The following is a 22616-nucleotide window of genomic DNA, read 5'->3' on the forward strand; positions in this document are numbered from 1 at the left end:
TCATTATTAGTAATCATGTAAATGGGAAATAATATTTTTAAAGATAAAGAATTTAAATATGACATATTAATGAAATGGTAGCTTGTGTCTGAATATAAAAACTATGAACTTCATAAATAGTAATACATAGAATATTTAACCTCGTTCACTAAATCTTATTTTCCCCCAATATTTCCTATCTCAACTAATGGCATCACCATTTGTTGAGACAAAATGCTAGGAGCATTCACCCTTGATTGTGTTTTCTTGTGGGTTGATTTTTTTTTTGGTAGTCTCTGTGATTTAATTTATCAGCAGCCCTATTGGATTTGCCTATTAAAAATATACCAAATCTTTCTTTCTCTATGCTTGAAATCTCATAATAAAATCCCAACTTTTTCAGTTGCCGACAATACTCCAGATAATCTGCCTTACCTCTCAGAATCACCTGTATGTATCTTAGTCACTGGGTTCCAACAAAAATGGTTTTCTCTTTGTATCCCAAAGAGGCCAAATGTGCTCCTGCCTAATGTCCTTACCGTAACTTCTCATTTCTCTTGGAAAATTCTTTCTCCCAAATTTTCCCACTGCTTATTCCTTCTTATGTTTCGTATTTGAGATTCAATTGAATTTCCTATTAAAAATCTTTCTTGTATACCCAGTAAAATTACTAGACTCATTGTCATTTTACCCTATTCATTCTCATCAGAGCCCTCATTCCTGTATGATATTTTTTTGTTTATGAGTTTGTTATCTGCTTTCTGCCACTAGAAGTTTCATGAGGTCTGGGATCATACCTGTCATAGTGCCTTATCTTCTGTTTCTACCAAAGTACTTTACACATAGCAAATGCTCGGTGTTATATATACATTTTTCACATATATTTATCTGATTGCTGTGTTTAGCAAAGAAAACGTTTTTCTATTAAAGAGAGCTGGCTAATATCCACAGAAACAAAATAATTCTCAAACAATTAAAAATTAAACTAAAAATTTAGAGGAAAAATTAAGAAATGGAGGGAGTTTGAATCAGAAATTTTATAGTTGTAATTACTGAATTTCAATTGAATTTCCAAGCTACTAAAACATAAATGGATGGATGGAAAGATGGATACATAGATGAATTAATAGATAAATCAAAATGACTCTAGGAAGCTAGAAGCTATTAAATTCCTCATTGAGACCATATGTAATTTTAAGTAGCTGCCATTGGGGAAAATTGGTGTCTATTACATTACTAAAACACTGAAATTGAGATTTGAGATCTAAGATTCAATAAATGCTCACAGAGTCTTAGACATACTAGGTATATTATCCAAAAAGAAATTAAAAGAAGAATTATTAACATATCAGGATGAATTACAATTGAAATAAGATAGAAATTAATAATTTAGGAATGAGAAAACCAGAAAAACGAACTCTAATATGATTACAAGTAGCAATTAAAAATTCTAAATATCTACTTTAGACATCTTCATAAAAATGAAATTGTGCAGTATTTGTCTTTCTGTGATTTACTTATTTCACTTAGCATAATGTCCTGAAGGCTCATGTCATTTGTTGCATATTGCAGGATTCCTTCTTTTTAAAAGCTAAATACATTTCATTGTATGTATATGCTACATTTTCTTTAGTCATTCTGAGTTAGACATTTTAAGGCACTGAGACAGTGACCTATCAAAAGGTTATTTTACGCCTTTATTATTTACTAAATTAAACAGAATTGCATCATTTTGTGTTTAAGTACACTCTTTTCAGCCCTCTGTTTAAGGAACAGAAACAAAAAGCTTCTGAGAATTATTTGGTTTCTGTGGGTATTCGCCAACTCTCTTTAATAGAAAAATGTTTTCTTCGCTAAACACAGCAATCAGACAAACATAATATATGTGAAAAATATATATGTAACACTGAGCATTTGCTATATGTAAGGTACTTTTGCGGAAACAGAAGTTGAGGCACGATGATAGGCATGATCCCAGTCCAGTTCTCCCAACGCCATTTACCAAAGAGACTCCATTGTATGCTCTTGCTACCTTTGTCAAATATTAATTGACCATATAACTGTGGGTTTATTTCTGGCCTCTCAGTTCTACTCCACTGATCTATATGCCTGGCCTTACGCCAGCACAAGGATGTTTTGATTACAATGGCCTTGTGGTATAGTTTCATCTATGATATTGTGATGCATCTTACTTTGTTGTTCTTTCTCAAGATGGATAAGGCTACTCAGGATCTTTTTTTTTTGGTTCTATATAAATTTTTGGAATATTTGTTGTAGATCTGTGAAATATACCATTGGTATTTTTAATAGGAGTTGCATTGAATCTATAGATTGCTTTGTGTAGTTTGGGCATTTTTAGTGATGTTAATTCTTCCAATCTATGAACACAGTATATGCTTCCACTTATTTGTATCTTCCTCAACTTCTTTCTTTCATGCCCTGTAGTTTTTGGAGTACAGTTCTTTTACCACCTTGGTTAAATTTATTCCTAGGTACCTCATTTTTTGTTATTGTAATAGTAAATGGGATTGTTTTTTCAGTTTCTCTTTCTGATGATTCATTATTGGTGTATAAAAATGCCACCAATTTCTGAGTATTAATTTTATATCCTGCTACTTTGCTGAATTCATTTATTAGATCTAGTAGTTTTCTATGGAGTCTTTAGGGTTTTCTATCTTGTCGTGTATGAATAATGACAGTTTTACTTCCTCCTTTCCTATTTGGATGCCTTTTATTTTTTTCTTCTTGTCTGACCACTGTGGCTAGGACTTCCAGCACTATGTTGAATAAGAGTGGTGAAAGCAGACATCCTTGTCTTGTTCCTTGACCTTAAGAGAAACACTTTTAGTTTTTGCCAATTGAGTATGATGTTGGATGTAGGTTTTTCATAGGTGGCCTTTGTTAAATGAGGTATGGTCCTATTTCCACTTTGCTGAGAGTTTTTATCATAAATGGGTGCTGGATTTTATCATATGCTTTTTCTGCATCTATTGATATGATCATGTGATTTTTAATCTTTTATTTTTGTTTATGTGATTATCACATTTATTGATTTGTAAATATTGTACCAACCTTGTATCTCCAGAATAAATCCCACTTGATCGTAGTGTATAATCTTTTTAGTATATTCTTGATCTCGTTTGCTAATATTTTGTTGAGGATTTTAACATCAATGTTCATCAGAGATATAGGCCTATAAATTTCTTTTTTTGTAGTGTCTTTATCTGGTTTTGGAGTTAGGATAATGCTGGCCTCATAAAAAGAGCTTGGAAGTCTACCCTTCTCTTGAATTTTTTTGGAATAATTTGAGGATAGGTGTTCTTTGAATGTTTGGTAAAATTTGCCTGTGAAGCTATCTGGTCCAGGACATTTGTTTGCTGGGAATTTTTTGTTTACTGCTTATATTTCATTAGTTCTTATTGATCTACTAGCGGCCAGCCTTCCCAGCTGCAGTGGCTTGCCTCGGCCCTCGCAGCCCTGGCTTTGTCTAAAAAGGTATCTGGAAGGACATCCAGAAAAATGTCCAGAAGGATGTTCAGAAGGTCATTCAGCTGTCCGGTCTAATCAGTATATTATGCTTTTATTATTATAGATTCAGGTGTTCTGCTTCTTCCTGAGTCAGTTTTGGAAGATTGTATGTTTCTAGGAATTTGTCCACCTCACCTAGGTTGTCCAATATGTTGGCATATAGTTTTTTATGGTATTTTCTTGCAATCCTTTCTATTTCTGTGGATTCAGTTGTTACTTCTCTTATTTCATTTCTTATTTTATTTATTTGAATCCTCTCTCTTTTTTTCTTGATGAGCCTGGTTGAAGTTCATCGATCTTGTTTATCTTTTCAGAGAACCAGCTCTCCGTTTCATTGATATTTTGTATTACTTTATTAATCTCTACATCATATATTTTCACTCTGATCTTTATTCCCTTCCTTCTACTTACTCTGGGCTTTGTTTCTTGTTCTCTTTCAAGTTCTTTTAGGTGGTGGGTTATATTTTTTATTTAAAATTTTTCTTCTTGATATAGGCCCATAATCCTATGGACTTCCCTCTATTGATTTTTTTTTTTTTTTTTTATAGAGAGCGAGAGGAAGGGAGACAGACGGGGGCGGGGGGGGGGTGAGGAGTGGGGAGAGAGAAAGAGAGACATTGATTTGTTGTTCCACTTATTTATGCATTCCTTAGTTGCTTCCTGATGTGCCCTGACTGGGGATTGAACCCCACAATCTTGGCATCTGGGGACAACACTCTAACCAACTGAACTCCCTGGTCAGGGCTAATAAGGACTCTTGATGCATAGGAGAGGTGAAGTAAAAAGTCTATAGGAAAAATAAGCAGATCAAAGATGCCAGAGAGGAGAAAGGGAAAAAGAATAAGTTAATGTGATGAGGAAAGAAGTACATATCAGTTATTTCAAATTGTTCATCCCTCTGCTATACCTCAATCTTATAATAGGACTCTGGACTTCCTTATAAAACACAGCCTTTGAAAAAAAGTAATATATTTAAAATTATAATGTGTATTTTAAAAATTATAGTTTTGAGTGTAAATATCTGTATCCAATTAATAGTTGAGTTTTTAAAACTGAATCCCAAAAATACAGAACACTATGCTAGCTTAGTAGAGGATACAAAGATATATAAGGCATATTCTCTATTCTCCAAAAGCTAAAATTTGCCCTGAGAGTTGAAATAGACTGCTGTAGCACAAACTAATTCTCTATAAATGAATTAGTTGGTTGATCTCACTGCTGTAAGACAGTATATCCAAATTGTCCAGTCATAGAACAAATCAGCACCAGTTAAGCCTTTGGATGACTGCAGCTGTGGTTGGTATCTTGACTGTAGCATCATTGGAAAACTCTGAGTCACAACCATCCTCCAAAGTTACACTTTAATTTTTAACCCCAAGAAACTGCGAAATAATAAATATTTCTTTTCTTGTTTTAAAGCCTTTGTGTTTTAGAGTAATTTGTTAAGTAGCAATATGTAACTAATATACCAGCTTTTAATAATAATTATTTATAATCTTCATAGTATTCAGTGACAAAGCTGAATAACTATTAAAAATATAATACAATTTTTATAGTAATTCAGACATTTTAAATAACTGAAATATTCTATGCCATATTTATTTCATTTCTTTTATTTACAAATGTAACATTGAGTCTGTATGTGTATACGTAAAAATGTGCATTTCTGTGTGTGTGTGTGTGTTTATGTGAAAATGTGAATGGACTTCAAATCTAATAGAATTTTTTATATCATTCTATATTTCAATGTAATGAAACTCTAATTTACAGAAGAGCAGCCACACTGCTGCTAGGCAGAATATTATTAAAAATGTATATCAACCCCAAATCGATTGAAGTATCTGATATATTTATAGTCTGAATTGAGGGAGCCCCCACCCAAGATTGGCTACACCATGGGCTATGTGACATGTTTTGTGTATTTATTAATTGAATTTATTGGGGTGACTAGTTAATATAATTATATAGGTTTCAGGTGTACAGTTCTAAAATATACATCATCTGTATATTGTAGTGTCTGTTCTCCACCCCAAGTCAAGTGTCCTTCCATCACCATTCACCCCTCCCTTTACCTTCTTCTACTGTCCCTACCCCCTTTTCCCTCTGTTGTCTGCATCTATGAGTTTTGTTTTTTGTGTTGTTTTTCTTAATCTCTTCACTTTAAAACACCTGTTTCTCAAGTCTCTTGTTAATAGCAAACAGTACCACATACAAGAACTCATGGTTAAGTGATAGGCTACCTCCCGAGCCCCTCTCTATTGCCATGGTGGTAGAATGGTATGTCAGACCACACTTGATCTCTAAAGACTCCAGATGGAATTTATGGCAAAAGGAAGTGCAGGGTTTGTAGCAACTCCATCCCCTTCAGGGTAGTCAATGTCTGGGCACTCACATTATTCAACAGCACACTAGTGTGCTACTGCACATCAGGTGGGGACATGTACTCAGAACTTCAGAAGACAAGGTACTCCTTTTGTATTTGTCTGTTCAGGCTTCCATATCCAAATACCACAGACTGAGTGGCTTAAACAACAGATTTATTTTTTCACAGTTCTGGAGACTGGGAATCTGAGATCAGAGTGTCAGCATGGATGATTTCTATTGAGACTTCTCTTTCTGGCTTGTAGATGACAAGATCTGCTGTGTGCTCACATGGTCTTTTTTTTTAGTATGTGTGCATGGGAAGACTGAGTAAGTGAACTCTCTGGTGTCTCTTTCCTTTGTATAAGGACACTAATTCTCTTAGATCAGGATCATTTTATTTTTCTGCTTTTTTGTTTGTTTGTTTGTTTGTTACATGTCCTCAGGTTTTTGTTCCTCTATTTCTTTTTCCCTGTCTTCAGAATTGTTCAAACATTTTTCATAGTCTATTTTAATTTATTTGTTGGATTTTTAGTTGAATCTATTTGCGTTATCTTTATTATCTTCAGGAATTTTAATATAAATCATTTTACTACTGTAACACTCAAATAAAATACAGGACGGAAGAGCTTAAGTGGCCTATATGATTGTATGGTTTCTGTGTTTTACGTGAAGTGATATCCTTTGTGAAAAAATTTTTATTCACATGACATGTTTCAGATTATATGTGGCATTGCAATGTTGTGTTAAAATACTCTGGATTATTTTATGAATGTTGATATTTTTGTTTTAGCAGGCTATTAAAATTTACTTTTGTTCATTCATTTGTTTTTATTTTTATATATTTTTATATATTTTTTTAATTCAGCAAAATGTTAGCCAGATGTTAGCATTCAATACAGCAAATTGTCTACTTCTTTAAGCTTCAATTTCTTTATCCTAAAATGGAGATAACAGTTATTTATACTTACCTCATAAGGTTATTGAGAGAACTAAATGAGCTCCTAAATCCCTAGAATTTTTTTAAGTGATAAGAGCAGAACAACAAAGATGTCTTTTTTGTTAGAAAGATAAACTTTGGACTATGCCTAAGGATTGGGCTAGTTGCCAAGAGATCGAAGATATGATTAGAGGGTTGGAACTTTAGTCTCGCCCCTGACCCCTGGGGAGGAGAGTGGGGCTAGAGATTGAGTTTAGTTTGCCAATATCCATAGGTTTGGTCAATTATGACTATGTAATGAAGCCTCCATAAAAACCCAAAGGGCTCAGAGAATTTCAAAGTTGGTGAACACGTAGAGATTTCAGGAAGAATAGTATAGTTACAGAGAGCATGGAAGTTCCATACTCTTTCCTCATACCATGCCCTATGTATGTATGTATGTGTGTGTGTGTGTGTGTGTGTGTATACTAATAAAAGACAAAGATGCTAATTGACCATACCTTCACTATGCCCCTAAGCCATGCCCACCAGCCAGTCAGAGCAACTATATGCAAATTAACCCAACCAAGATGGCGGCTGGCAGCCATGGAGCTGGAGCAAGCAGGAGGCTTGGTTGCCCAGGCAATGGAGGAAGCCAAGCTTCCCGCCTGCCCTGAGCCAGCTGTGGTCTCTGCTCATGGCAACAAAGTTTCAATTATAGAAGCTAAATGAATCCCAGATACCTGCTTCCAGCCAGTCTCCACTGAGAGCTTGGGTGGCTGGGGGCCTTGGCCAGCCTGCAAGCAGCCATCAGCCCCTCGCCCAGGCTGGCCACACTCTCATGGGGTGAGGGTCCCCACTGTGGGGCTTAGCCATCCTGAAAATGACCCTCAGCCCCTCACCCAGGCTGGCCAGGCACCCCAGTGGGGACCCCCACACTGAAGGGGCCGTGGCCAGCCTACAAACAGCCATCAGCCACTCACCCAGGCTGGCCAGGCACTCCTATATAATAAAAGGGTAATATGCAAATTGACCCTTACAGCAGAACGACTGGGAATGACTGGTCACTATGACACACACTGACCACCAGGAGGCAGATTCTCAATGCAAGAGCTGCCCCCTGGTGGTCAGTGCGCTCCCACGGGGGAGCTCTGCTCAGCCACAAGCCAGGCTGACGGCTGCCAAATACAGCGGTGGTGGTGGGAACCTCTCCCACCTCCTCAGCAGCACTAAGGATGTCCAATTGCAGCTTAGGCATGCTCCCCACTGGCAAGTGGACATCCCCTGAGGGCTCCCGGGCTGCTAGAGGGATGTCTGACTGCCAGCTTAGGCCCAATCCCTCAGGGAGGGGGCCTAAGCCAGCAGGTGGTCATCCACCGAGGGGTCCCAGACTGTGAGAGGGCACAGGCTGGGCTGAGGGACCCCCCGAGTGCACAAATTTTTTGTGCACTGGCCCTCTCGTGTATATATATATATGTATATATATATATATATATATATATATATATATATATATATATCCTATATAATAAAAGGCTAATATGCAAATCAACCTAACGGCTGAACAACTGGTTACTATGATGCGCGCTGACCACCAGGGGGCAGACGCTCAACACAGGAGCTGCTCCTTGGTGGTCATTGCGCTCCCACAGGGGGAGTGCCACTCAACCAGAAGCCCTGAGCTGGGCTCACGGCTGGTAAGTGCAGCAGCAGTAGCAGGAGCCTCTCCCGTCTCCACAGCAGTGCTAAGGATGTCCTACAGTTGGACATCCCCCAAGGGGTCCTCGACTGTGAGAGGGCAAAGGCCAGGTTAAGCCCCCCCCCCCCTCGCACCAAGTGCACGTATTTTGTGCACCAGGCTTCTAATATATATATATATATATATATATATACATATATATATATATATATATATATATATATATATATATATATTCTTTCATAACAAACCAGAAATATAATAAGTAAAATGTTTGAGTTTTGTGAGCCACTCTAACAAATTAATTGAACCCAAGGAGGTGGTCAATAGAACTGCCAATCTATTGTTGATTGACCATCATAACCTGAACTTGCAATTGGCACCTAAAGCAGGGTGCACAATCTTGTAGGACTGAATCCCTTAACCTGTAGTGTCTGACCATATTTCCAAGTTCATAGTGTCAGAATTGAGTAGAATTCTAAGAACCTAGCTGGATTCAGAGCACTGCATGGTTTTGTGGGAAAACCTTCCCACCCCTACACAAATTGTATTTGGTGACCAGAACCTTTAGTAACTTATTACTATTATATTTTCTATACCTGATCTTTTACTCTTAGCCAGCTTTTCCATGCCAAAGTTCACATATAAAATCAAATTACACTAAACACTGCTATTTCTAGATAATTGCTCCAGACCACACCCTATTTACTATAGATCTGAAACTCTGGCTTTGTTCCTCTGTGTCTCTAGTGATTTTCTTTGGGCCCAAACTCTTTTTAATATGCTTTTATTGATTTTAGAGAGAGAGGAAGGGAGAGGGGGAGAGAGATAAAAACATCAGTGATCATCGATTGGCTGCCTCCTGCACACCTCTACTAGGGATTGAGCCCATAACCCAAGCATGTGCTCTGACCAGGGACCAGTGACCTCTTGGTTCATGAATTGATGCTCAACCACTGAACCACACCAGCCTGGCTTGGGCCCAAACTCTTAACACTTATTTGTGGATACTTTAGCCTTATATCCTTTTTTACTTGCTAAGACTTGGTTCTCTATTTAGCTCTAAACACTGCTTCCTTTTCTAATGTTGACATTCCTGTGGCCTCTATTGAAAATCTTACCTGTTCTCTTTTTCCCCACTTCCTGCCCAGACCACAGGCCCTGCCATTATTCATGGCAACCTTAACTTTCATAAAACCTCCACCATCAGATTTGATATATAAAGATTTTACAAGAATCTTCTATTAGAAAAGATAAAATACTTATAGAGTATAATTAGCAAGATATAATTTTAATAGAGTCAAACATGAAAACATCTGATCCTAAGATTAATCAATAGAACTTTTTAACCAATATTTGCCACTAAATTCATCCGTAGGCTTGTCAGAAAATATTACATTAGTTAGGTTTGCTATGATACAGATAGACCCAGAAATTTTTTTTTTTTTTTTCTGGTTTCATTGTTTTTTGTTTTTTTTTTAATATTTTTTATTGATTAAGATATTACATATGTGTACCCTCTACCCCCCCTCTCCCCGCTCACCCCCTCACCCCCCCGTTGTCCGTGTCCATTGGTTAGGCCTATATGCTTGCATATAAGTCCTTTGGTTGATCTTTCCCCCTTGCCCCCACCCTCCCCTACCTTCCCTCCAAGGCCTGACAGTCCAATCAATGCCTCTCCGTCTCTGGATCAGTCCTTGTTCATCAGTTTATGTTGTTCATTATATTCCACAAATAAGTGAGATCTTGTGGTATCTATCCGCTCTCCAGTTCCATCCATGCTGTGGCAAATGGTAAGAGTTCCTTTTTCTTCTTCCTCTTCTTAAAGAATACCTTTCAGCTTTTCATATAATGCTGGTTTGGTGGTGATGAACTCCTTTAGCTTATTCTTATCCGTGAAGCTCTTTATCTGACCTTCCATTCTGAATGATAGCTTTGCTGGATAAAGTAATCTTGGTTGCAGGTTCTTGCTATTCATCTCTTTGAATATTTCTTGCCACTCTCTTCTGGCCTGCATGGTTTCTGTTGAGAAATCAGCTGACAGTCGGATGGGTACTCCCTTGTAGGTAACTGACTGTCTTTCTCTTGCTGCTTTTAAGATTCTCTCTTTATCTTTTGCTCTTGGCATTTTAATTATGATGTGTCTTGGTGTGGTCCTCTTTGGATTCCTTTTGTTTGGGGTTCTCTGCGCTTCCTGGACTTGTAAGTCCATTTCTTTCACCAGGTGGGGGAAGTTTTCTGTCATTATTTCTTCAAAAAGGTTTTCAATATCTTGCCCTCTCTCTCCTTCTGGTACCCCTATAATTCTGATGTTGGTACGCTTGAAGTTGTCCCAGAGGTTCCTTACACTATCTTCATATTTTTTGAATCTCTTTTCTTTTTTCTTTTTCGGTTGGGTATTTTTTGTTTCTTTGCATTTCAAATCTTTGATTTGATTCTTGGGATCCTCTTGTCTGCTGTTGGAGCTCTGTAAAGTATTCTTTATTTCAGTCAGTGTATGCATAATTTCTAATTGGTCCTTTTTCATGACCTCCATGGTCTCACCATACTCCTTGAGGGATTCATTAAATTTATCGGCGGTTTCCATAAAATTCTTGACAAACCTTATAAACGTGGCCTTGAACTCTATATCCAGTCGTCTGGCCTCCTCCGTTTCTGCCAATTGTGACCTGTTTCTTTGTCTCCGCATTTTGGCTGCTTCCCTGTGTTGATAGAGTGGCCTGCGCGCCAGGTGTCCTGTAGGGCCCAGTGGCTCAGCCTCCCCAGTTACCCGGGGTGGACACTCTTGGTGCACTCTTGGTGCCTCGCTTGTTGTAGGATCACTGGGAGGAATTGACCTCCAGGCCAATTGGCTGTGGGAAGCAGTTGTGTCTGAAGTGGGAGAATGGTCCCCCTCTGACCACTGGGTACAGTGGCTCCTGGATCTAAGGAGGTGCTAATTCAGCCCCTGCCTGAGGCCACACAGCAGGAACTACGAAGAGGCTCAGCTGTGAAGCAATGCAAGCCGCTGCGGGGCCTTGGGCCTTCTCTTGGAAGTTCTGGGTCTGGCTGGCCCGGCTGCAGTTAGGTAATTATCAGGTTGCAAAGTTCTGGGGCATTCACATGCAAAAGCCTCTGCCGCAGCCCGGGTGGGGCGGGGTCTCAGGGAGGCAAAAGGCCGGAGAAAGAAGCTATGGCTGATTCTCCGCGCCCGGAGTCGCGCGTCTCAGTGTCCCGGCAATGGCTGCAAGCACCACCGAGGGAAATCTGCCCCCAAGTTCGCCCGCTGCCGCCTGAGAGAGCAGCCTCTCCCCGTATGAGACCTGGGTCCCCAGAGACTTCCCGGAACTGGAGATCAGAGCAGTCGGGAGCTTGTGATTCAAAAAGACAGCCGCGTCCTCAGGTGCCACCCCCTTTCCGCGCGCGAGCTGCCGCGTACCTCTGCACTCAGCCTCCGCAGCTCCTCTGGCTCTCAGCGTGCTTTTCTTTTCTTCTAGTTGTAGAAATTACACTCAGCCAGCCTTCCTGTTGTTTTGGACGATGTTTGCTCCGTCCTTTGGGCTAATTTTCAATTGTTGTGGGAGGCGACTATTTCCCGGTGTTTATCTATGCCGCCATCTTAGTTTCTCCTCCCCAGAAATTTTTATTGACTCAAACATAATTGCCATTTATTTCTGGTTTCCATAGAGTGTGAGTTAGATAATCCTTATCAGTGAGTAGTTATTCAAGCAATGATTCAGGGAGCCAGGGTCCTCCCACCTTGTGTAACTACTATCTTCGAGGACCTTATCTCTGTGCGGTAGATCAGAAGAATAAAGAAGGAGGAGGCACATCTGTTTCTAAATATCCGTGAACGAGAAATGATACATATTACTTCTGCCACACTTTATTGGAGGGCGCCTGGTCTCATGGTCACAATCATAGCAAAGGAAGCTGAGATATTTGTTTCCTTTGTGTGTCCCATGAAGAGAAAAACAACATTGTTGGCAGCTATTAGTCTCTACCAGAGTTAAGAAAAACAAGGTAAAACAGATAGAGAGTTCTTTGCAAATATGAGATAACTATATATAAAAATAATATGTATGATTAAGTATAAGATACTGCTATTGAGTCAGTGCAAGTTAAATAATTAAAAAAGAATGCAGGAAACACAGGAATCAGTGCATTTCTGTCTTAAAATGTTTCAACAGTGATTTTCTTTCTAAAATCACTATTGACTCATAAATTGAAAAGGAACATTAGTTTGGAAAAATACTTCTTAATATAAACTAGGGGCCTGGTGCATGAAATTTGTGCACTGGGTGTGTGTGTGGGGGAGTGTCCCTCAGCCCAGCCTGTCCCCTCTCACATACTGGGAGCCCTCAGGCGTTGACCCCCATCACCCTCCAATCACAGGATCGGCCCCTTGCCCAGGCCTGACGCCTCTGACAGAGGCGTCAGGCCTGGGCAGGGGACCCTCATTTCCCCCCACCACTGGTTCTGCCCTCAGCCCAGGCCTGATGCCTCTGGCCCAGGCATCAAGCCTGTGCAGGGGACCCCCATACCCCTCCGATTGCTGGCTCTGCCCCTTGCCCAGGCTTGATGCCTCGGCCAGAGGCGTAGACCCCCATCACCCTCCGATCGCCTAATCGGCCCCTTGCCCAGGCCTCCGCCAGAGGTGTCAGGCTTGGACAGGGGACCCCCATCTCCCCCCGATCACTGGCTCTGGCTCCTGCCCAGGCCTGAGGCCTCTGGCCCAGGAATCATGCCTGGGCAGGGGACCCCCATCTCCCTCTGATCACTTGCTCCACCCCCCGCCCAAGCCTGACGCCTCTGACCCAGGCTTCAGGCCTAGGCAAGGGGACCATCACATCCTCCCAATCCCCGGCTCCGCCCCCCACCCAGGCCTGATGCTTCTGGCCCAGGCAGCCCCCCGCCCAGGCCTGATGCCTCGGCCAGAGGAGTTGACCCTCATCACCCTCCGATCACCAGTCACTGGATCGGCCCCTTGACCAGGCCTGAGGCCTCCGGCAGAGGTGTCAGGCCTGGGCAGGGGACCCCCGGCTCCCCGTGGTTGCAGACTCCGCCCCTGCCCAGGCCTAACGCCTCTGGCCTAGGTGTCCGGCCCGGGCAGCGGGGACCTGCAGTGACAGCGGGGGGCGCCGTGATCGCACGGGCTCCGCCCCTGCCCCTGCAGGATGCCTCTGGCTGAGGCGTCCGGCCCGGGCAGCGGGGACCAGCAGCTGCAGCAGCCCTGCGATCGTGGGCTTCGCTTTAGGCCCAGGCAAGGGACCCCTAGCTCCTGGGACTGCCAGCTTCGACCGTGCCCAGCTCCCATCGCTGGCTCCACCCCTACTTCCTGCTATCACTGGCCAGGGCGGCAAAGGCACCTGATTCTCCGATCATGGCCTGGGGCCGCCTTTGCCCTGCCCCCCAGCTCTTAGCTCCCCCTTGGGTTTCTGATCACTGTCAGTGGCAGGGGGCTTCTTCCTGCTTTCCCTTTCGCCTCCCTGCATTGTGCCTACATATGCAAATTAAACGCCATCTTGTTGGCAGTTAACTGCCAATCTTAGTTGGCAGTTAATTTGCATATAGCCCTGATTAGCCAATGAAAAGGGTAGTGTCGTACACCAATTACCATTTTTCTCTTTTATTAGTGTAGATAATAGGTTCTTGTGAATTTCATTAATGTATCTTTCAAGACAATTGAGACAGAAAATAAACTGTGGTTAACACTTACATCACGCATTATATTTGTCTGCTCCCTGATGTAGGTCAGGAGTCTGAAGATGAAATTGAGGATGGAGACTTGCCTGCCAGTTTTAGGATATCAGTATTCAAACTACCCATACATTCTTCAGATTCATTGAAGGATGTAGTATTGAAAAAGAAAGAACAAGCTTCTTTTCCTACATATACACAGCCACTTTCTACTACTCATCAAAAACCCGTAATTACCAAACCACACGTGCTGTTGGAGAAGAAAGCAAGAAGAGAGTTTTTTATGATACACAGAACTGGTATAAAGCTCAAAACACTTTATGATATTGACGAATATCACTTAGAACAAAAGAAGCAGGAAAGCCCCAAGAAAAATGGAATAGCTATAACCATGGCAAAAACTGCCCAAGAAAAAGTCAACTTAAGTGTTCAAGAAATGTTACAGAAGAAAAAACGGGCTGTACAAAAACAAATGGCAGAAGATAACAGGGCAATTCAGGATGGTTTGTACCAACTTTGGCAGGTCAGATCCAACTACCTTGAAAAAGTTAGAGAGAGGAGAGCGTTGTTTCTAGAAGAAAAAGACCAAAAAGCTAGAGACCGTTTATTAATTCAAAGCTTAAATAATGAGCTCATTATTTGGGACAGAAGTGTAAATAAAATGAGGACATTGAAGAAGAACAACGATCTCTTAAAAGAGAAACATCTGATAGTTCAGGAAAAACGAGAAACAGAAAAACTTCAAAAGATTTTACGTAAATACATGAAGGAACTTAGGTAGGTACAGTTTTGATATAAGTGTTTAAGTCAATTTCATGTGAATACTACATACTAAATGTTGAGATCTATTAAACAGTACTTTATAACATGACATCTTATACTTTGGAAAACAGAAACAACCAAAAATGACAAGTATGTCCTAATATATTACTAAAGATGAGACAATAAAACAACTCTATCTTCAGATTTTGTGGTATATCAAAATACAAATCAGTATTAGAAGAATATAATCAGCTTAGTTTATCACCGCAAATTGAATGTCCGGCCATCATTAATTTGTAGAGGATGCAGAGTTAAGAGCTTCCTCATGTATCTTAACTGAATTATCTTCTCTTATAAACTGCTGCAAAGATATTATCTTTGAAAGCACATAAGACAATACAGTGTTGTCCTAAAAGGTATTATTGAGTTTCATTTATAAACATTTTCAAATAAAGCTGGAGTATCAACATGTAGAAAGGAGCTGAGACTCAAAAATGTTGTCTGTCTAGAGACTTCAGTTTTCAATTCTTTTTCATTTTCTTTCTGGTTCAAATACTTGACCTAATAGCATTCTGATAAATCTCAGTAACTAGTGAAGTCATTACTGAGACATTACCTCCCTATTCCTGCTGTTAAGTGAGGGAGCATGAAAGAAGAAAGGGGAACCATAAATCTCTAGTTTAGAAAATTTACAAAATACCCACAGGGACATTTAAGAATGAATTAAAAAGAGACTTTGAAATTAAAAAACTTATGTATCAGGTACAAGCTGGTCATAAGTTTTCCAAAATATTCTTGTCCATACTTTGAAAAAGTTATGACACTGCTCAGGGCAGAACAGCATGGTGTCCACTGTGAAGTTGAGTATCAACTAGCAAGAATTTGTGGCACATAAGGCAGTTGTCCAATTACATCATCTCTGCTTGTTCTTATTTTGGTCATTAATTGACCTCCTCCACTACCCTCTTCATTAACTGTGGTCTTATCTTGATTTATAAAGCTTTCCTTCATCCAACTTCTATAATTACAGTTCACTTCCAAATTCATAAGAACAACCCTCTCAATTGCTTAACCTAAATACTCTTGAACCCCAAAAACCTTTGAACTCATTTCCAAAGACATAACAAAACCCCTCTCATCACTTGGAACTGCTTTACCTCTTAAATTTGAAACTCTTGTATACTTATTTATGTCTAAAAGCTTTTCTTTTTTAACTCTTCCTTTACTTTCACCATATATATTCCTCAAAGACAGGCCTTTCATAGTTTTATTAAGTTTGAGTCCAAGTATTTTATAGGACTTTTATGGTATTGTAAAATAGAATTAATTTCATAATTTTATTTTCCAATTATTTGACCCTGTTATACTATCTAATTATAATCAATCATTGTGTTTCTCTTCAATTCTTTTAAATAGTTGGGTTTTTAAAAAAACATTTTTTCCACAGTTTATAATTATTATCTGTAGGATGGCTATTTCAATACATTTTTTAGACTTAATTACAGGTGCAAAATCCCTTTTGCCATGACTTTTACTCAGCTACATGTCCAGGCAAGACTATTATCCAAGCTTCAGACACAATAGTTATAGCTGATTTTCAATGAGTGGTCGTTATATTCTAGGAATTCCTCTAAAGATTTTCAATGTATTTACTTCTTACTAAATCCATTGAGATGAATTGTCCCTTCTTAAAGATGAAGAAAATGATGCAGACAGAGCTTAAAATAACTTTTCAAAAACTGTACAATCAATAAGTTCTAGATCTGTGATTCTAACCCAAGCAGAATGGCTTTACTTCCTGTACTCTTAACCACAAGCCATTGCTTCTCTCTGTTCAACTCTCTTCTCATCGCCACATGGATAGCCAGGCTTTTTAAACCCAATTTTACAAAAACAGAACCCTAATCTTTTTCCTTATCTAGTTGTTCTCCTATATTTTCTGTCCTGATGAATGCCACTGTTATCTACCCAGTAAAAGCAATGATTAAATTTCAGGCACTCCTCTAAGGATTTTAAATGTGTTAATTCATTTAGTCCTTTACTGAATTCTGAGTTGGATTATTCCCCTTTGAAGATGAAGAAAATGAGGTAGAGGGAATGTGAAGAACTTGTCCAAAGCCACTTGGTAATTAATTTTAATTAATTAGACTTTATAGACTTAGGCTTCTTTTTCACTCCCCAAGTCTAGATTTTGAGTTCCCTTAAACATATATAAAGAACACGATGATCTATATAAGTCTGTTTTTTCTGGGCTTATCTGCTCTACTGTTCCTACCAGAACTGTCTGACCCTTACAAATAGAGTGCTGCCACTTCTCGGGGATGCCAAGCTGTGCTGCCCTCTGTGCTTTTATTTTAGCACTGAAGCCTGTCTTATCTTTCCCCTGCCAGTTTTCACCATGTTTCACTGTCTTGTTGCATAGTGCTTTCATTATGTTACTACAGCATTTTATTTATATACTAGAGGCCTGTTGCACGAAAAGATTTGTGCAATAGGCCTTCCCTTCCCCTGGCTGCCGGCATCGGTTTTCCTCCAGCACCCGGTACCCAGGCCTTCGCTCCGGCCAGAGCTGCCTTCAGCGCCTTCACTACTCTGCTTCACACCTACGTATGCAAATTAACCGCCATCTTTGTTGGCAGATAATTTGCATATCATGCTGATTAGCCAATGGGAGGCATAGTGAAAGTACAATCAATTACCCTGTTTGTCTATTATTAGATTAGATTTAAAAACCTTTATTTCTCTTTACTTTTTATAAGCTTCTCATAGTTATATCATATTATATGTATCTTTATAGAATTTAGCGAATATGACAAACATTATAATACACTAGAGGCCCGATGCATGAAATTCATGCACAGGGTGGGGTCCCCTCAGCCCAGCCTGCACTCTCTCCAATATGGGATCCCTCTCACAATCCTGGACCACTGGTTCCTAATCGCTCACCTACCTGCCTGCCTGGTTGCCCCTAACTGCCTCCCCCCACCCCTTGCTAGCCTGATCACCCCTCATTGCCTCTGCGTGCTGGCCTGATTACCTCTAACTGTTCCCCCTGCTGGCCTATTCACCCCTCACTGACCCTCTACCACCCTAATCACCCACAGCTTCCCCCCCCTGCTGGCCTGGTTGCCCCCAACTGCACCCCCCCACCACCAGCCTGGTTGGCCCACACAGCCTCCTTGTTCAGTCATTTGGTCATCCCTCACTAACCCTCCTGCCAGCCGGGTCACCCCATGCAACCTGCTGTTCAGTCATTTGGTCATACCTAACTAACCCCCCTGCTGGCCTGGTTGTAGACAGCCATCTTGTGAGGGTGTGAGGGTTAATTTGCATATTACCTCTTTATTATATAGGATAACTCTTAAATGAATGAGGAGGGGTGAATGAGTTAATCTAAGGTCCCTGACATTTCCAGGTTTGACAGTGTAACCTGCTTCATCTTTCTCTAACTTAGAGTCTGTATTAGTCTGCTAGGGCTACTATAACAAAGTACTACAGACTGTGTGGTTGAAACAGAAGTTTATTTTTTTACAATTTTAGAGGCAGGAAGTCCAAGATCAATATGTTGACAGGTTTGGTTACTCCTCAGACCTCTCTCCTTGGCTTGTGTCCTCATATGGCCTTTGTCCTGTGTGTGCACATCCTTGGTGTCTCTTCATCTTCTCATATTGGATTAGAGCTCACCCATATGATCTAATTTAAATTTAATTACCTCTTAAAGGACCTATTCTACAAATACAGTTGCATTCTAAGGTACTGGGAATTAGGACTTCAACGTATGGATTTGGAGGAGACACAGTTCAGTTAATAACAGAGTCCTATACAATGGAATACTATTCTGATATAAAAAAGAAGGAGCTCTTATTTTTTGTGGTATCATGGATGGAAAGCATTATGCTAGGTGAAATAAGCCAGTCAGAGAATGAAGCACCATATGATTTTACTTATATGTGGACTCTAATGAACAAAATGAACTAACAAACAAAATAGAAACAGACTCAGAGAGAAAAGGCTGACAGATATCAGAGTGAAGAGGATTGCAGGGCTGGGTGAAACAAGTGAAGAGAGTAGGTAAAAAGAAAACTGAAAAAACAAAAACAACAACAACAAAACCAGACTCCTGGAAGTTTAGATTTAGTGAGGCTTGAGTAAAAGTTCTGCAAATCATGTCATAATCTGGTTTAGATGCCTCTTTAGAAATCTAAGCCATAGTTTGTATGGATTTTGTTATAGCCAATAGAACTATTAAAAATAATAGCCTAAAATAAATATTAGTGAATGTTATAATAAAATTCTATGCAATAAGTGAAGTTCTGTCTTTATTCCTATTTGTATATGTCTATTTTTAATATATGTAATTATCATTAAATATCTGAATAAATGTTATGATTTTAGTAATTTAAAAGTACCTCACTCCATAATCTTTACTTTTCTCTCTTAGGGCTAGAGAAAGCTGTAAAAGACACTCTGAAGAAAAATTTGTTTATGATATGATTGCCTTTCAGAAAGCTTGTGAAAGATTACAAGAGGCTAAAGCAAAAATTGAAACTGTGAAAACAAAGGTGGTTGTTAAAACTCCCAGAAAATGACAGAATGAACCAGAGCATATCCAATGGTCTTTTTGAAATATAGCCATTATTTTCAATTAAAGGACTTTAAAATAATATTATGAAAGAAGAAATACAAGATGGATTTGTATATAAATCTTCTTAAAAATATAAAGAGCAATTAACATGTTTCTCTTACTAATCATAATTTAACTTAAATCAAGTTGACTTGGCACCTCAAATGTTCCATATATATCCAGATGTCCAAGGAACAATTAAAACTGATTTCCTTTATAGCAGGAAATATTGCAAAAGGTGTTGCTTATATTGTTTCATATCCTAGTATAACAAAGCTATTTTCAGTTTTCTGGCACTCTTATCCTAGTTATTTCAGTCGTAACTGCTGGCTTTTAATAAGACACTGTGTACCTTGATTAATTTCATTACCCTGCTTTCATATATTTAATTATATTTTTTGTTCATTTTATCAAAACAATATCTGAATTTTTTTCAAAATAAAGTTTTCATCACTGTAGCAGTGACTCATGTTTTTATGAAAATTCAGGAAATTTAAAATATAAAATAGAAGTTAAACATTCCTATTAACTTTCTTAGATATTATAAAATTTTGTATATGTATTTTAGGTGTTTTCCTTTGCACATATGGGATGAAAAGAGAGTGGGAGAGGACACATATAATTATGCTAGAGGCCCAGTGGATGAAATTAGTGCACTGGGAGAGGGTGGGGGGGTTCCCTCAGACCAGCCTGTGCCCTCTCGCAGTCCGAGGGCCCTTGGGGGATGTCCGCCTGCTGGCTTAGGCCCGCTTCTGTAGAGCAGGCCTAAGCCAGCAGTCAGACATCCCTCTCACAGTCCAGGACCCTTCTCTCCTTATCGCCCACCACCCACCTGCTCGCTGATCCTTACTGCTCAGCTCCCTGCCCTTTAGCACTGCTGCAGAGGTGGAAGAAGCTCCTGCCACTGCCATTGCGCTCTCCAGCCATGAGCCCAACTTCTGGCTGAGCAGTGCTTCCCCTGTGGAAGCACACTGACCACCAGGAGGCAGCTCCTGCATTGAGCATCTTCCCCCTGGTAGTCAGTGCACATCATAACGACTGGTTGTTCTGGTCGTTTTGCTGTAATGGTCGCTTAGGCTTTTATTATATAGACTAGAGACCTGGTGCATGAAAATTTATGCACTGGAAAGGGGGTGGGGGTTCCTCAGCCAGCCTGCATCCTCTCACAGTCCGGGAGCCCTCAGGGGTGGGAGGCGATCTGGCGATCAGGGGAAGGTGACACCCCCATCACACTTCTGCTGCTGCCACTGCCGACAGTGCAAGCCTCAGCCTTCCCTAGTTACCTGAGCCTCAGGCAGCCTTGGATGGCTGGGCAGCCGCCATCTGAGGCTTGCCTGCACCTCAGGCTGGCCCTGGGCAGCTGGGGGGCTGAGGGGACTGGGGGACTCCAGAGGCAGGCACGCAGCAAGGCCCTGGCGGGGCTGAGGGGACTGGGCACCGCCATGTTGTGTCTGTGAGTGCCACCATCTTTGAGGGCTGGGAAGTCAATTAGCATATTCCCTGCTTATTGGCTTTGGGGGCTGCAATCTTTGAGGGCAGGGCAGTCAACTAGCATATTCCCTCCTTATTGGCTGTGGGAGCCACCATCTTTGTGATAGTGTGAGGGTCAATTAGCATATTCCCTCTTTATTAGATAGGATAATTGTGATCATAAAGTATACAGAAATGGTATATACTAGTTTTAAGTCTATTGAACACATACTCATGGTATAAAATTTGAAAAATAAAGGATATTATTAGAAAGATGTAAAAATACCTTATAAAATTGTCACTTTTCAATAGTTTTCATTTATTTAGAAAGACAAATCTCTCACTATTGTTATGACATTGCTCACATAATAAAATGTAGCTAATGCCATTCAAAATTTCTTGTTAATACTCATCAATTATATATGGAAGTTTTTAAAATTCTCTAATTTTATTAGTCTATGGTAAATTTCCAAAAATTAAATAACCATTTTATCAGTTGTGTTTTTATGCTGGACTGCTAAAAATATTGCTCATAATTTTTTAATTTTTGTAAAATGGTAGCCATCTGTTTAAGTTCATGTCATCAGCTTCCACTTTCCTGTTAATTTGAAGGTAACTAATGAGCCAGTCATTTTATTATTTCTGGTTATTCTTTAAAAGAACAAAGGGAGATTCTGTGAGGTGGTAAAAAGTGTGACAGATATAGGTTCCCATAACAAATTAGATAATTTTTCTGTTTTCCCAGTTTTCTGTTTGGTATTTGGAAATAATATATATCTTTTTGGAATTTAATGAAAATAATAATTCATATCATATAGTATTATTACAAAACTTAAATAAGGAAAACACATAAAGTAACACAGTGCCTTCCAAAGAGTAAGCACTTAATAAAGGTGTGTAGGAATAGAGGCAGAAGTCTTCTCTATGAACTTATCAGAGGATTTGTCAACTATCTATGAAAGATTTAAGGGACACCATCAAGGAATAGTAGAATTTTTAGTCTGATAGACCTGAATATAAGTCATTCATTCAATCAATATATTTATTGCATGTTTGTTGCCCTTCATCTATGCTCTCATTCCATATGGAACTTTTATAGCCTTTATACCCAGCAGGTAATCAATAATTTCCTTCTTGATTATTTCCACTCAACTATGAGCATAAATACATATGATCTTTTATTGACTTCAGAGAGGAAGGGAGAGAGAGAGAAACATCAATGATCAGAGACAATCATCGGCCACCTACTAATGCCCCCCACTGGGGATGGAGCCCACAACCCAGGCATGTGCCTTTACTTGGAATTGAACCATGACCTCCTGGTTCATAGGTCAATGCTCAACCATTTGAGCCATGCCTGCTGGGAAACTATGAGCTTCTTGAAGCCAAAGACTATTTTACTCATCCCTGTGTTTCTGTTACTTTGTAGTAAGACAGACATTATATTACACACAGTGCTTTTTTTTTTAGCTCTGTTTTCCTATTTATGTGCTATTACAGGTCAATCTCATGGCCTTTAATGCCACTATTTCTATTTTGAAGAATCAAAAATAAGTATCTCTAGATTACATCTTTAATTTTAGTATGTTTCCTAT

At 39.8% G+C, this 22616-nt stretch overlaps 1 protein-coding gene across 1 annotated transcript in view; it reads left to right on the forward strand.

Annotated features, from left to right (window-relative positions):
* The window catches only part of LRRIQ3 (leucine rich repeats and IQ motif containing 3), a gene marked incomplete at its 5' end in the record, with an annotated part of 83318 nt that extends 63310 nt beyond the window's left edge, over window positions 1–20008 (forward strand). The window contains 2 exons of the mRNA XM_081086059.1: window positions 14219–14942; window positions 19369–20008. Of these exons, the coding sequence (XP_080942185.1) occupies window positions 14219–14942; window positions 19369–19516 (872 nt within the window). The 3' untranslated portion in view covers window positions 19517–20008. The remainder of the gene's footprint in view (window positions 1–14218; window positions 14943–19368) is intronic.
* Between the last annotated feature and the right edge of the window lie 2608 nt (window positions 20009–22616).

The sequence above is a fragment of the Myotis nattereri genome, assembly GCF_964212035.1.
Source record: "Myotis nattereri genome assembly, chromosome: 3".
Taxonomy (NCBI): Eukaryota; Metazoa; Chordata; class Mammalia; order Chiroptera; family Vespertilionidae; genus Myotis; species Myotis nattereri.